The sequence below is a fragment of the Festucalex cinctus genome, chromosome 9 (genome assembly GCF_051991245.1).
Source record: "Festucalex cinctus isolate MCC-2025b chromosome 9, RoL_Fcin_1.0, whole genome shotgun sequence".
Classification (NCBI taxonomy): domain Eukaryota; kingdom Metazoa; phylum Chordata; class Actinopteri; order Syngnathiformes; family Syngnathidae; genus Festucalex; species Festucalex cinctus.
In genome coordinates this window covers 7,288,788-7,303,078 of record NC_135419.1, presented here as the reverse complement: position 1 = coordinate 7,303,078, position 14,291 = coordinate 7,288,788, and the positions used below count along the sequence as shown (strand labels likewise).

Genomic DNA, 14,291 nt, shown 5'->3' with positions numbered 1-14,291 from the left:
GCTTAATGAGATCAGGCATATTAATAGAATTTAAATGAAGAATTAAACCAACACAACACGGCACATAACTTGTGCAACGTTTAGAAAGTGCTTGATGATGGATTCTCTCTAGATGCTAAGAGAATAATTACACACAAACACCAGATAATGAATGCTCTGTGCCTCCGAGCAATTTAAGTGTTGCAAACCAGACCTAAGAGGCTGTCAACATTTTGCTCTTGTCAAGGGGGGTGGGGGGGATATTGTAACCCTAAGTTAATTTGAATAAATCAGAGCAGAAATTTATATTTTATATCCTTGGCCCTTTTCCAACATCCTTCTTGTTACTGACAATATGTTGAGCAAACGCACACACCCTATGTGCTATGTCTGTCAAGGACTGTGTGCAGGCACTGGACGTGACTGTCACCATCCCATTGCTGCCCTTCCAAAAGGTTCAAAGTCCATAAGTCATAACCCTGCACTGAGCACAGAATTCCCCAGCATGCATGAAGTCTGTGTGGGTGGGTGTGCTGCTTGGCTGTTGATGGAAAGAACGAAGGGTCAGTAAAGGTGAATGATGGCTTGGTGTAGTGTCTGTCTGCCTTTGCGGCATAATAAGGAAAGGGAGGCGCAAGAGCAGGAGAAAGGGCACCGAGGAAGGAATCAAGAGGAATGAAGCTGGGTTCCCAAAGGTGAGGGATAAGGAGGATAAGGAGGTCGGGAAGAATGCATTAGGCCTTGGGATGTACATTTAAGTAAGAAGAGGATAGATGAGGGGTCACGGGTCACTCCACATATCTGGAGCTCTGTGTTTATAGGGCCACACAAACATGTATACAAATAGAGCGTGTGGGTTGAATTACATTTGCACTCTAAGCACATCATACATAAAGAAGATGCTTACACATTAGCTTCAATAAAAGCCTTCAGTCGTTTTCACAGGCAGAGACAAATTCAAAGTAATACGGCATACGGACAAATGTAAAATTCCCGAAGGGGGGGGAAAAAAAAACAAAAAAAACATTGAATGCAGGCTGAACCCCAACCGTCGGTATTATATGATTCTTGGTTCTAACAAAAGTTCTTCTACTTTTCCGACCTCTCAGATAGAATGCCAATGCCGTGCACACGCACACAAACAGACAGGTGGGAGCTTATGAAAAGGGCACAGTGTCTTTATAGTCAGCTCTCAGAAAAGGTTATTACACATCATCTGGAATAGGCGGCTGTCTTGGCCTATAAAAAAAAAAAATGGAAGTGGCGGTATATGGGTCATGGAAATGGGAAAGGAGGGGTTATCAAATTAAGGTGTGACAGGGGAACGTTACGATTTGCCATGCAGGTGAACGTAGTTCGGAGAGCTGCCAATGGTGACATTTTAACTGACATCAAGTGCCAGAATCAGCCGTGTGTGCAGGTGTTCATTTGTTTATTCATGACACATCCGTGTGCGTGTGTCTGAGACTATAGACGAAGGTCAGATGAATGCACACAAAAACATCATCACGTGTACACACTGCCTGTGAGCTGGTAGTGCTCTCATTATATGAATATGGAGGAGTTAGAGCAGAAGGCTCGGTGACACTGGGACAAGGTGATGCGATTGGACAGGTGTGCTTGTGAGAGTGAAGAGCCCTGTGTCAGCGCTTTGTGCCAGGACAGCAGGTGGCACGTCGAAGGGCATCAGCGACCTTCTCCTTATCTCTCATTTCACCTTCAGCCCAGAGTCTGTCCTTCCCATGAATCCCTAAAGTGCCATTTTATCTGATATAGCACAAGTCGAGAGGATGATCCCATACGCAGGCACATGTGGGTGACTTGTACATGAACTAATGCGGGATATTGTTTTGACAGGGTGTTCAGGACTAATGCAAATGAGTGGTGTGTCCTCTAAGTAGAAAATAGTCAGATAGGCTGAGAATTGGGGGGGATGAAATCAGACTATTCTTACCTTTAGTAGCTGGTAAAAGAAGAGCAGGAGGATTCAAATGGACGCATTGTGTCAGCGGGAGAAAGACAGAGAACAATGTGGGAGAAGTGAGAAGCAGAGAAAAACATTGCTGTCGCTGATTACACATAAATGATGACAGTTAATATATGTAAAGCAGTCACACACTCACTCTTAGTCTGAGAGGAGAAGGCCAAGGTGAGTTTGGCAAAGAGCTCATTGTTTTCATATTTATCCTCTTTGGCAGAGGTCCAAAAGCTGTTCTCAGAAAGGTCTTCAGGTCCAATCTAAAAGGAGAAACTGATGTCAACACACTAATTATGAAACAGACAGATGGAATGCCACATGAAAATAAGATTCATGTTTCAGAAACTAATCATTAAACCTATTCCACAACAGTGTTTATATGTGCACCTGCCAAGTTGTGAGCTAAAAACAGTGAGGCTATAACATAAAGAGGCAAGGGCATTGTAGTAAAGGGAGGGGATGCGGGTACAGAGGAAGGGGGGCTGAAAAGAGGAGGAAGAGAGGAAACAAGCACTCATTTTCTCTAATCTGCACACTGTCTGCACCACAAAGCAGCTTTAGCTTCAGAGCTTCACTTAGAAGTCTGAAGAAATAAAGAGGGTTGCACTTTTTCTACACCTCCCACTGTTTTGCACTTTCTATTCTGGTCACAAGTTACAATTAACTTTGTATGTGGTTCCATCACTTTCTGAGTGTTCTCATTAGGAAAAGGAGAGAGTGAAGGCACTGGTAGTAAATTTACAGATATCAGACGTTTCATTATGGACAAAGCCTTAGGGAAAGGGGGTGTAGTAGGATGGAAAAGGCCTAATGGCGGGTAGAGAAAGTAATATAAGGATGAGCAAAAGGAATGAGCAAAAAAGCAATAGAGCACACAAAAAGCAGGTTGAGTCATAAAAAAAAGAAAAAGTTAATTTAAATTACAAAAGAATACGGTCCTTTCTAGCTACGATTTAATTATCTTTCAGTGGAGCAGTTACAAGAAGAAGCCTTATTAAAAAGCAATTTCTGTGACATCCTCGTCAAACACTCGCCAGACTGTGCAAGCCACAGTGAGAGGGAGAGAGAGAAGCTAAACATTGATGAAGTCTGTTGAAGCCATTAAACAGTAGCTTGAGGCTAAAGGAAGACAGAGGGCCATTTTGATGTTTTAACCATCACAGATGAGAAGGAGGCACAGAGCATGAAGGATAGTCATGAGATACAACAAGTATGCAAGGCTGTGCACTCTTTAACCTCACTGTTAATGCTACGAATCAGAGCTGCGTGCAACAACACGATGGGCTACTTAAAACCCCTGTCAAACTTCACTCCAGGAAATGATTTTAAAAATATGAATACAAGGTGGAACAGGTTAAAACACACAAAAAGTAGCTATATGAAAAATTCCCTCAAATGTCAAAACCAATCTTGGTGTTCAAGCATCATCGTGCATGACGAGATGTGCTTTCATTAACAGCTACGAGGATCAACTATTGCCAACCACCTTGCCGTGAAAATGAATAAATGTGGCCAACAACTAGTTTTGCTCAATCTTTCATCTGCTGACACACAGCAAGCTGTTCTTCGTCTTTCGAACACATGTAGGTTTGCTACTATACATTATTGGAAAAACAATGTATGTTTGCTACAATACACTGTTGAAAAACAATCAGCAATATTCTATTTGGCTTTAAATGGTACTGTAATTTTATACCCCGAGACCGCCACGTGTTGTTTTGTTCGTCACTGGGTTTCATCAAGGTTACAAATTTGTTCTCAAACATTTTTAATGGTCACAAACAGTTTTTTTCTTGCCGCAAAGAAATTTTGAACATTTTCAAAATGTGATGGCGACAAGAAAAACTGTTAGCGACCATAAAAACTTAATGAGAACGTCTGGCGAGCGTCAATTGTACTGTAAACACTGTATATATGACTTAAATATGACCTTGCTCCAGTTGGCTCTCTTCAGTTGCACTTCAGGCTTGTAGTCCTTCTTAGGCTGGAGGCCATAAGGCAGTTGAACTGGTGCAGGGGCTCCCCAGCCTCCCATGCCAAACGGTGGAGGCATACCAAAACCTGGAGGTGGTGGAGGGATACCAGGACCACCTGGTGGTGGAGGCGGTGGGGGTGGTCCCATTCCGGGCAAGGGTGGAGGGGGGGGTGGTCCTGGTGGTCCTGGCATGCCAGGCAGGGGTGGAGGTGGTGGAGGGCCTGGCATGCCTGGCAAGGGTGGGGGTGGAGGTATGCCTGGTAATGGCGGGGGTGGTGGAGGTCCCGGCATGCCTGGTAACGGCGGGGGTGGTGGAGGGCCCGGCATGCCTGGTAAGGGAGGCGGAGGAGGAGGCATGCCGATTTGCCCTGGAGGAGGTGGTGGTGGTGGCATGGTTGCATGGCCTGGCAAGGGTGGAGGAGGAGGTGGTGGAGGCACACCCCCAATCTGGCCAGGGGCAGGAGGTGGAGGTGGCACACCAGCCATTGGCACAGGAACAGTAACTGTGACAACTTTAGTCTTCGCCTCTTCCAAATCTTTGGATAGCGTTTCAATCTGAAGGAAAGGACGTATGCACTATAATTAATACTATTTTCATGACATGTATTATCATGTTTAATAAATCACTTGTCTGCTTTATACTCCATTAAATCATATTTCCTGGCAAATTCTGCCTTGTCCAAGTGATGGGCATGCCAAGAAAGTGATTCGATTAGGCGGAACAAAGAAGGAAACAGAGTTGACATATAAAGGGATTAAAGTCTGGGCAGAACGGTGTGTTGAGAGAGATGAGAGGAGAATGGGGGACAGGCATAGAAAAGCCAGGGATAGCTAGGGATTTAAGCCTCAAAGAAAAGTGTGAAGAGTTTGGAAAAAAAATGACAAACTATCACAAATTGATGCTAATATAATAACAAAAATAAGACTTGACTGTTCTATTGCCTTACTTGCTAACATACTGGTACCTCAATTCATAATATATTTGACAGTAGTGAGGATTTAATGTGGATGCCATGTGTGGTTATGATAAAATGAAGGTTAAACCAAAGTCAAGTAAGTATTTATAAAAGTTCAGATACTACGTTTCTTCACATTCACTTGACAGAATGTGTTTATATGCAGCTTGATGAATAGTGTTGTTTTATCAGACTTTGAAAAGATGACAGTAACAGACTTTAAGGGCCTCTGAGGCAAGCTTCCATAATGAAGCAGCAGATGAAGAGTTGGGCGTCGCATCAAACAGAGGGATGTCTGAATATGAAGAAATCTTTGGTGGGCAGTGTCTCAAACAGAAAGAAAGGGAGCCATCTTAGTTTGAAAAGCCTGTTTGATGTTGATGCTTTGGACAACTCTGTGTGCATGTGTGCGTGTTTGGGCTTTTGAGTGGCAAGAAGATGATTCTGCTGGCTCCCAAAGCTTGGATGAATCTCATTTTGGAGATTGTGTAGTCCAAATAAAAAGGCTCACAAAGGCATGACAGGAAGAAATTTATGTGGTGACAAACACAAGCACGGCAGCAGATTGTTCTGGGTCACTTGGAATGTTAGTGAGTTTGAGTTTGGGTATCACAGTGCAGCAGAGTCCAGCTGGTGTAGCAGCAGGGAGCTGACAGCCAGAAAAAAAAACAAAAAAAAAAACGAGAATAGAGTCCTAACACATTGTCCAGTAAAAAGTGCCATTTTGCCTAAATGCAGTTACGAAAGTCATGCCACAGTACTAGTTGGTGTGGTTAGTAATCCTGTAACCACTATGGATTAAATGTGATTTCAGATAGATATATTGTTCCCCATATATGTTCCCCCCACTTGTACTCTGCTGGATTTAGCTACCTTCACAATATCCTTTCACTTCACCCCTACTACTATCGTTGAGTAAATCATTTAAACCCACAGGGAAACTCGTTGCTCAACTCTATGGCAGTTGGTTGATGTTAAACAAAACCAACGGTAGTACACATTAGGGGTGTGAATTGCCTAGTACCTGACGATTCGATTCGTATCACGATTCACAGGTCACGATTCGATTCGATACCAATTAATCCCGATTTATAAGTCGATTGTTGCGATTTTTTTTCATTCAAATTTAGAAAATACTAATCAGTAAGCTTGTAGAGTGTAAGATTTATATGAAAATGTATTATTTATCTGAAATTTCAGTCTTATAGAGGTTGTAATCTGTTTCATGTTTGAACAGCATTAAAATAAAATATTAAGGCTTAATGTTCCGTTCATATAACATTCTTCCATGCTCAAGGTGTGAATCCTTAAAAAAAATAAAATAACTAAAAATAAAATAAAATAAAATAAAAAATAAATAAATAAATAAAATAAAAATCGATTCTGCCGATTATTGAATCGATTCGAGAATCGCGCGATGTAGTATCGCGATATATCGCCGAATCGATTTTTTTTTAACACCCCTAGTACACATACACCATAAGAGAGTACCAGGCAGGCCGCAACATCCAATGACTGCCTGAGGAAATTGACAGCCGCCAAGGAGGTAATGATTAGCGACTAATTAGAGGAGTGGCTCCAAACCGTGTTTTGCAGCGCGAGCAGCTAACCACTTGCAACAAGTAACTTACTGAAGTGGCACAAGATATTATTGCGCACAAGAGGCCCCCAATAGTACCCGAGCAGTGGGGAAAGCACGGATGATGGCTGTTCTACATGGACGCACCGCTGTGCTGCTACTGTATATATCATTCTATAAGAACGTATGGATTTCATCCTAATTGCGAAATGTGTACAGGCCCAATCAGCCAGGGATTTTAAGGCACATGGTTACCCAACACAGTGCCATACTGGCCCAGGTCTATCATGCCACATTCAATGATATGACATGCAGATGCTGTACCCTGATAAGTACAATTAAAAATATGAAAAAAGTGAGACTATAAAAAGTGAAGGGATAACTGTACATTTTTCTCACTGTTGCTTTAAGACAACAAAAGGCAATGAGCCCTCATGTACCTGCTGTTGCAGAGTGCTTAGCTGTTGCTGCAGACCCTGGTTCTCCTTTTCCCGCTCATGCTTAGAGGAGGTCAGCTGCTCCTTTTCTTGGCTCAGCTCATGTAGCTTCTGTTCATAGTCTCCCTCGAGTTTCTTCATCTCGACCTGCAACTCGTGGCGTGCAGTCAACTCCGCATTCAGCTAATGCACATAACAATAGGCAATAAGTCTTGAGACCTTGTGAAGGCAGAAATGAAGTTAGTTCCAGGTCCTATCACATTAACTTCTGAGGCTTCAACATATATACAGATGGGATAAAACGAAAAAAAATATTAGCAATAGTTTTAATTCTCAATATTGTGGACATTGAAGAATCAGTTTTTATTACCCTTTAGGACAATATCAACAGAAATGCTCAAATTCATTAGCACCCATAGCTGCTCACTTTGCAGGCAGCAGATCCTTTACATTGGCTGTCAGCTTCCTGACAGCCTCAACCCTAATTCCTGCCAAAGACTGTCTGCAATTACCCCATCACACACAAGTAGAGCTAATATGTGTGGGTGGCCAATGACAAAAAAAAAAAAAAAAAAAAGTGTGCTATGTGTATGTGAATTTGTACAATGGATATGATCCAGTGTGTGACAGTTTGAATAAGGGCTAGTTTGAGCTCCCTCTGCAATTATCCCGTCACTGGGACGGAAACATTAGAGGAGCAGCACACCGCAATTAAAGCATTTAGCCCCTTATTCGAGGGTGTGTGATGCTAGTCTTCAGGTGTATTTTTGTGTCTAATAGCTGTCAAGCATGTGTGCTTGCAGGCGAGCACACTCATTCTTAGCATCATCTTCCGTCCCCCGCTCCCCTCATTTGTCAGTCAATGTCAGTCAAATACCAGCCACAGAGAATGTTATTAAATCCTGCTGCATAATATTGGTGTGGAGAAAATCTATTTTCTTCTGGGCCTTTATGATTATAAAGGCTTGAATGCAATGCGGATTAATGTGTGAGTATTGCACCTTCTTCTCAAGCTCAATAGCCTTGGCCTCACTGGTTTCCACCTTGGTTTGGTCGACCATGTTGTCTGTAAATAAATAAGAGAGAATGAGATTGGAGATTGCCAAGGTACAAACAAAATTCGTGTGACCAGTCAGTTAACATTCATAACACAGACATCATTTAAAATTTATGTATATAAGATTTTTTTAAGGTTACTGTAAACTACACTGACATAATAAACGTGGATGAATCAGTGTAATGAGATTTGAACATGGAAAATTATGAATTACTATTTAAAATAATAATTCTAGATGTGAAGGTGAGAAGGACGATGGATGACCAGCAGGGTCCTCTAACAGTATAATTGCAGCATCTACAGGTGGTTCAGTGCTCAAGGACTTATTGAACATGTTTGGTAAAAGGGCTAATTAACATGAAAATGAATGTCCTAGAGTGGCTGGATCAAAGACAGCTGGATGAAAAAGATAGTAATGACAGACACACCATAAAAACTTCAAACAGAGAAGGAAAATTATTTAAATGCACAGAAAGTGAAGCATACAGAATGTCGGTGGTGACGGGGTAGTTGGGGGTACATAATGTGGGAGCTTGCAATGCTGCAATGACAAAATGGCTCCTGGGCAAAAAACAAAACAACCCCCCCCCCCCCCCCCCCCCCCAAAAAAAAAAAAAAAAATTGCAAGTTAATCCGGTGCAAGTAAGGTAGAGCAAAATGGGAAATATATTTTGTCAGAATATCAAAATAATATGGCAACCCACAAACAGATTGTGCATGTGTGTCACCCTTTTTGCATGGTTATTCGATATATAATGGAGGAGGGATTCTTCTGTCATGGTGGCAAGGCTAAATGGGACAAACTTCGAATAGAGAGCACTAGGGGAGATAGAATGTAGGGGGGGAAACTGTGCTGAGTTTCAGAGTTCAAAGAAAAACACTAAATAATGCATGCGGGGCAGAATTGGGCTGCTTTCCACTGATAATAACTCTGGCAGCCTTAAAGGAGGCCAGACAGGCTCAATGTGTATGTGTGGGGGTGTGCGTGTGTGTGTACGCATTTAGAAACAGTGCAATTAGAGCCTCCTCCGGTGAACAACTGAGACCTTCTCATAAAGGACTATTGAACTCTGGAGACATTGCCTGCTCCACTGGTGCATTTGTGTTGATGACAGGTTTTTTTTTCTTCCTTTTTCTTTGGCCACACATTAAGGACCCATGTCTAAAAGGTGCCATTTTTAATATCTGAAACAGGCACAAAAACAATATTACAGAAAATATTTCATCCATCCATTTTCTTGACCGCTTATTCCTCACAAGGGTCGCGGGGGCTGCTGGCGCCTATCTCAGCTGGCTCTGGGCAGTAGGCAGGGGACACCCTGGACTGGTTGCCAACCAATCGCAGGGCACACAGAGACGAACAACCATCCACACTCACACGCACGCCTAGGGACAATTCGGAACGCCCAATTAACCTGCCATGCATGTCTTTGGAATGTGGGAGGAGACCGGAGTACCCGGAGAAGACCCACGCGGGCACGGGGAGAACATGCAAACTCCACCCAGGAAGGTCCGAGCCTGGACTCGAACCGGAGACCTCAGAACTGGGAAGCGGACGTGCTAACCACTCGACTACCGTGCCGCCCCGAAAATATTTCAATACTTCATTTATATATTTATACTTCATTTATATAATATAATTTAAGAAAAATGCCAATCACAAACTTATTCACTGCTAATAAGACACTCCATATTTTGTTAAATACGGGTAGTCGTAATATTCACTGAGCAGCACAGTGTCGAGTGGTTGTTAGCATGTCTGCCTCACAGTCGTGATGTTCTGTGTTGCCAGTGAGTGACATTCATCTTCTTCCTCTGCTTGCGTGTGTTTTATCTGGGTACTGTGGCTTCTTTCATATTCCAAAAACATGTCGGTTAGGTTAACTGAAGATGCCAAATTGTCCTTGAGTATGGATTTGAATGGCTGCATTTGTCGAGCTATGCTGTGCAGTTGGCTGGTGACCGTTCCAGGGTATACCCCACCTCTCAGCCAAATTCAGCTGGAATTGGCTCCAGCTCACCCAAGGGCCTCATGAGGACAAGCACGACAGAAAATGGATAATTACACTGTAACTTAAATGTTTCAACATCTACTTTTAACATACCACCCTCTTCTTGATTGAGCTGAGTGAGTAAAGAAGAAATAACATTAATTAGCTTGGCAGTTTCCCTAGCTATTTTTGAACAAGGTTCCCACGAATAGGCTACATCAAGGTCAACTGAAAAAATTATACAGGAAAAAAAATTGGGACAACTGACGTATACAAAAAAAAAAAAAAGTGCCACAAAATGTAAATAAATACAGCAGTATAACAGTCACCTGCACCAATTGAAAGGGTGGGGAGTTGTGCAAAGGTCTTCTCTTTTGCAAAAAACAAACAAACAGCAGAGATCCTCTCATTTGCAGGAGGAATTTTATAGGATGTGCTTAAAAACCAATAACAACTTGGTGTGATCATCCAAGAGGGTTCACGGATTAAATATCGGCGACATCAAGTTATTCTATATAGTCTTATGGGTATGGTGCACCAGTTTTCACTGTACTAAGGAATGGTATAGTCAGACTATTTTCTCTCTGGCACCACCCTGTGGTCTGTCTGAGCTGCTGCACGTTTCACTCAGGGACGCTGCAATTGCCTTGTGAGCAAATCAGCCTTGAATTCAACATTAATGAGGTTGCTACAAATTTTGAGTTATTTCACGTCTGACTGTGCAACCGACAAACACATAAATGTCTGTCAAAAAATGTCAATGAAGTTCTAGATCTATTTCATCACCATCACAATGATAGCACAATAAATGTCCTGGGGAGAAGCACAATTTTTGCGGTGCATTTTCTTCCAACTCACCAATTAAATTTTCAATGTTGAGCCTGATGTTCCGGCACTTAAAGTCGGGGTCTGCTCCATTCTTGTGAAGCACGATCTGAGCAATACACTCATCTATTAACTTGTAGTACTGAGGCCTGAGGGAAAGAGTGACAGATTGACAAAGCAATGATTAGGAGAAACGGGAAGGCACTAAAGGGGGAAGGCAGACAAGTGTCTAGCAATGGGGCATGACTCTACTATATCTCATGACAATTGTTGCAATTTATGGTTTTCATAAGACCAGTATGGCCTTTTTGTTACGGACAAAGAAGAAATGAATATGAGGGCAGTGTTGGAAGGAGCAAGTACGTACACATACTTCCAAGTGGCATTTATTGTTATTTTTTTCCGTCTATAACTGTGATTTGAAGTGTGTGTCAGCTTGACAGTTTCACTTTCTTGTGTACACAGTTTGGTAGTATGTGTTGATACAGAAGCGTGGCACTGTGTCTCAACTCACCTTTACAAACACTCCATTTTGGAAGGGTCTTATTCCTTGACCCCATTTCATGCAGTCATATGTTATTTATTCTGTCTGGCTACCTCACCTATCTTTCTTAGTCACTATGCCTTTGCAGGACACATTTTCCACTCCATCACCATACTTCAACAGCGTGCGTGTATGTGTGTTTTCTCCAAAACTAGAGATTTAAGCGTGGAGCGAGAGAGACACCTAGTGTAATTTTTTGAAAACTGTAATTAGAATCAGAATCACACTCTTAATATGGCATCTGTCTCCATGTTCCTCCCCAAGGGTCTGTCTTGCAGTGCACTTACACTCCATCTGCACTCTACTTTCATCAGTGTAATTAAAAAGTGTATATTTCCTACAAACAAAAACTCAGGCCAGCCTCCCCCGAGCCTGAATCCCCATCTTTTGCGCAGTGCTACATTCCTCTGAGCCACTTGTATGAAAAGATTTCAATCACAGTATTTAATTGTCCGTGTTGGTAATTAACAATAGAACACCCTTAAATTAACACAACAACATAGTCAATGTGAAAACATGAACACTTGCCTAATTTTCTGTGCATATTGGTCGTTTTCGGTGTTGCTATGAAACAATGCAGTTCTTCCTTCAGTGGTAATATGCAAAATATGTTCGGAGATGCACGACATAGCACAATATATTTCTACATCTGCTGTGCCAATCAATAATTATAGCTTGCTTCCCCCTACCTTTTTGCAGCAAGAGCTTTGAAAGAAACGGAGAGGAATAAGCATTTTGCTAGAGATAAGGGTTGATAGGCACTTATTTTTATTAAAATTGAATTGGCATGTAATTTCACAAATTTGGAATGATGGCTCAGAAAAACAGCAAATTGAGAGTGTGTGTGCGCGTTTGTGAGAGCGAGAGAGAATTGTACGGATGTATTTTGTACAACTCTACGGAGCTGTCAGACTGGGAATCACCGAGTAGAAGAGGACTGTGGGCTAGACCGTGTCATTGCCAATAAGTTTGTGTAAATATGTTTAATATGCATGAATAACGTGAGGTGTGTGACTGAAGTTTGAAGCCATCAAACAGGAGTTTACTCTTTGAATTCTTAGCAGTACTATCACACTACAAACTTTTATAGCTACTTTATTGCATTCATTGTGATGAGCCAGTGAAGGGTATAAAGCTTATATTCTATTTTGGAATAAAAATGGAATGATGCAAAATTTCAACCAACTTCCTCTTGTCTGCTGAGTGTGGTCTGATTCTTGTGTGTAAATCATGCAACAAAAATATTGAAAAAAAATAATGTCATAAATAATAAACTAATAGTAATTATTTGAACTCAATAGGAAATATATTTATTTAAAAATTTCCAAACAAGAAAAAAAACAAAAAAAAAAACACCTTTGTTCGTTTGTTTTTGAATAAGAAAAACAAACAAGAATACTTGGTCCTGAGTAATATATAGAATTGGAGTATCACACAAAGTGGGATAAAATAAACACTGAAAATTATGTAGCCGCAGGTGTTTGGGAGAAGCAGAGATTATGATCAGTTGGTTCTGCCGTGATCGTCACAGCAATGATGTGGAGATCAATACCACATAACACTTTCCATGTTTCATATCAGACTTCTTGTTATGCCATGTTAAAGAAAAAGGACCTCCAACTGAGATTACAAAACCTGGCCTCTTGCCTAAGATAGGGAAAACTAACACAAACATAGGTTTGCAGCTTTAATATGTAAATATGTCCTCCTATGACCAATGCTTGAGACAATAATAGGATGACTGAAGTGCGTGTCAACACGTGCATTACCTGACCAAATAATCATTGCGGATCAACAGGAGGTGCTGCATTACGGACAGGAAGTTGCTTTCAGCTTTGGACTCCTTCACTGTGTTGACTAAAATGTCAAACACTTCCCTCACATCAGTAAAACAAATACAGTTAAGGCAAAATGTTTAGTCACGTGAGACACTCAAATTCAACCCAATCTGCCAAAAAAACAAAAACAAAAACAAAACACTGTTACTGTACCATATTTACCATACGTGGTTCTTTGTGTAGTGTGTAACAAAATACACATCAGTATTGAACTGAAATTTCATCTTGAGGGAATTTAATCAGTCCAATAAGAACAAACAAACAAAAAAGTAGAGAACGTTTGTGGCCATGATGGGGACATTTGAGACACCTGGTGTTGAAATCTGTAACTGCAAATTGCATCAAAAGATATTTTAAACCACTAAGGATTAATTTGATAAAATCTGTCAAACCCCTATTCGATAAGATTGTCATATGCCAGTCAGAAATATAAATATTTTTGTGTCAGACAAACAATGCATGTTTGAGCACAGTATCCATTTGAAAAGATTCAAGAGACTATGTAATCTTAAGAGTTATAGAAGTGATTTTGTATTTAACATTTTCCAGTAAGTGAGTTTTTGCGTCAAAGTGAAGGGGAATAGCACAGTTTGGACTAATTATATTGGGGCAAGGACAAAGCTGACCACAGGCAAGATGTTTGCACCACTGCATGACTAATGCATGCCTGTAGGATGCCAAATGTCATGACTCAGTTTAGATGTAAAAGGAAAAAAAAACATGCTAGATTAAATTTAGCAAGTATGACTCCTGTAATTAAGCATTGGTTGAAGGCAACATCAGTCAAATTAAAAACAGTAATTATTTCAAATAATTACAAATTATTGCAAATATTAAATGAACTTTCTTTTGTTAGCAAGGTCATAACTAGGCACTGATGCCACATCGACCTGAAAGGATATTCCATCTCAATGCGGATGTCGTCAAGGCGTGCTTTAAGCTCCTCCGAGTCGTCTTCGGCCTGCTCATCAAAGACTGTGAGTTGCACCCTCAGCTCTTCATTTTCTATCGTCCGCACCTCCTTTAAAAGACAGCGATGACAGAAGTGAAATCTAACATTTTATTTTATTTTAAGATTTGTTTACCACAACATTAGCTTTTGACTTGGGCAGCATCAATGTGAATGTTTAAA

The 14,291-nt window shown here is 41.1% G+C and overlaps 1 protein-coding gene across 3 annotated transcripts in view; it reads right to left on the bottom strand.

The window, feature by feature from the left end:
* Window positions 1-250: 250 nt before the first annotated feature.
* The window catches only part of diaph1 (diaphanous related formin 1), a 27,614-nt gene continuing 13,573 nt past the window's right edge, over window positions 251-14,291 (bottom strand). For 2 of the 3 annotated variants that reach the window (XM_077531772.1, XM_077531773.1), the window contains exons 12-19: window positions 14,062-14,180; window positions 13,091-13,207; window positions 10,811-10,926; window positions 7,906-7,970; window positions 6,908-7,087; window positions 3,888-4,487; window positions 2,103-2,217; window positions 252-1,942 (exon numbers count right to left, since the gene is read on the bottom strand). In XM_077531772.1, the coding sequence (XP_077387898.1) occupies window positions 1,848-1,942; window positions 2,103-2,217; window positions 3,888-4,487; window positions 6,908-7,087; window positions 7,906-7,970; window positions 10,811-10,926; window positions 13,091-13,207; window positions 14,062-14,180 (1,407 nt within the window). In that variant the 3' untranslated portion in view covers window positions 252-1,847. Of the gene's footprint in view, window positions 1,943-2,102; window positions 2,218-3,887; window positions 4,488-6,907; window positions 7,088-7,905; window positions 7,971-10,810; window positions 10,927-13,090; window positions 13,208-14,061; window positions 14,181-14,291 lie in introns of all 3 variants that reach the window. The other variant, XM_077531774.1, reaches the window with a different exon arrangement.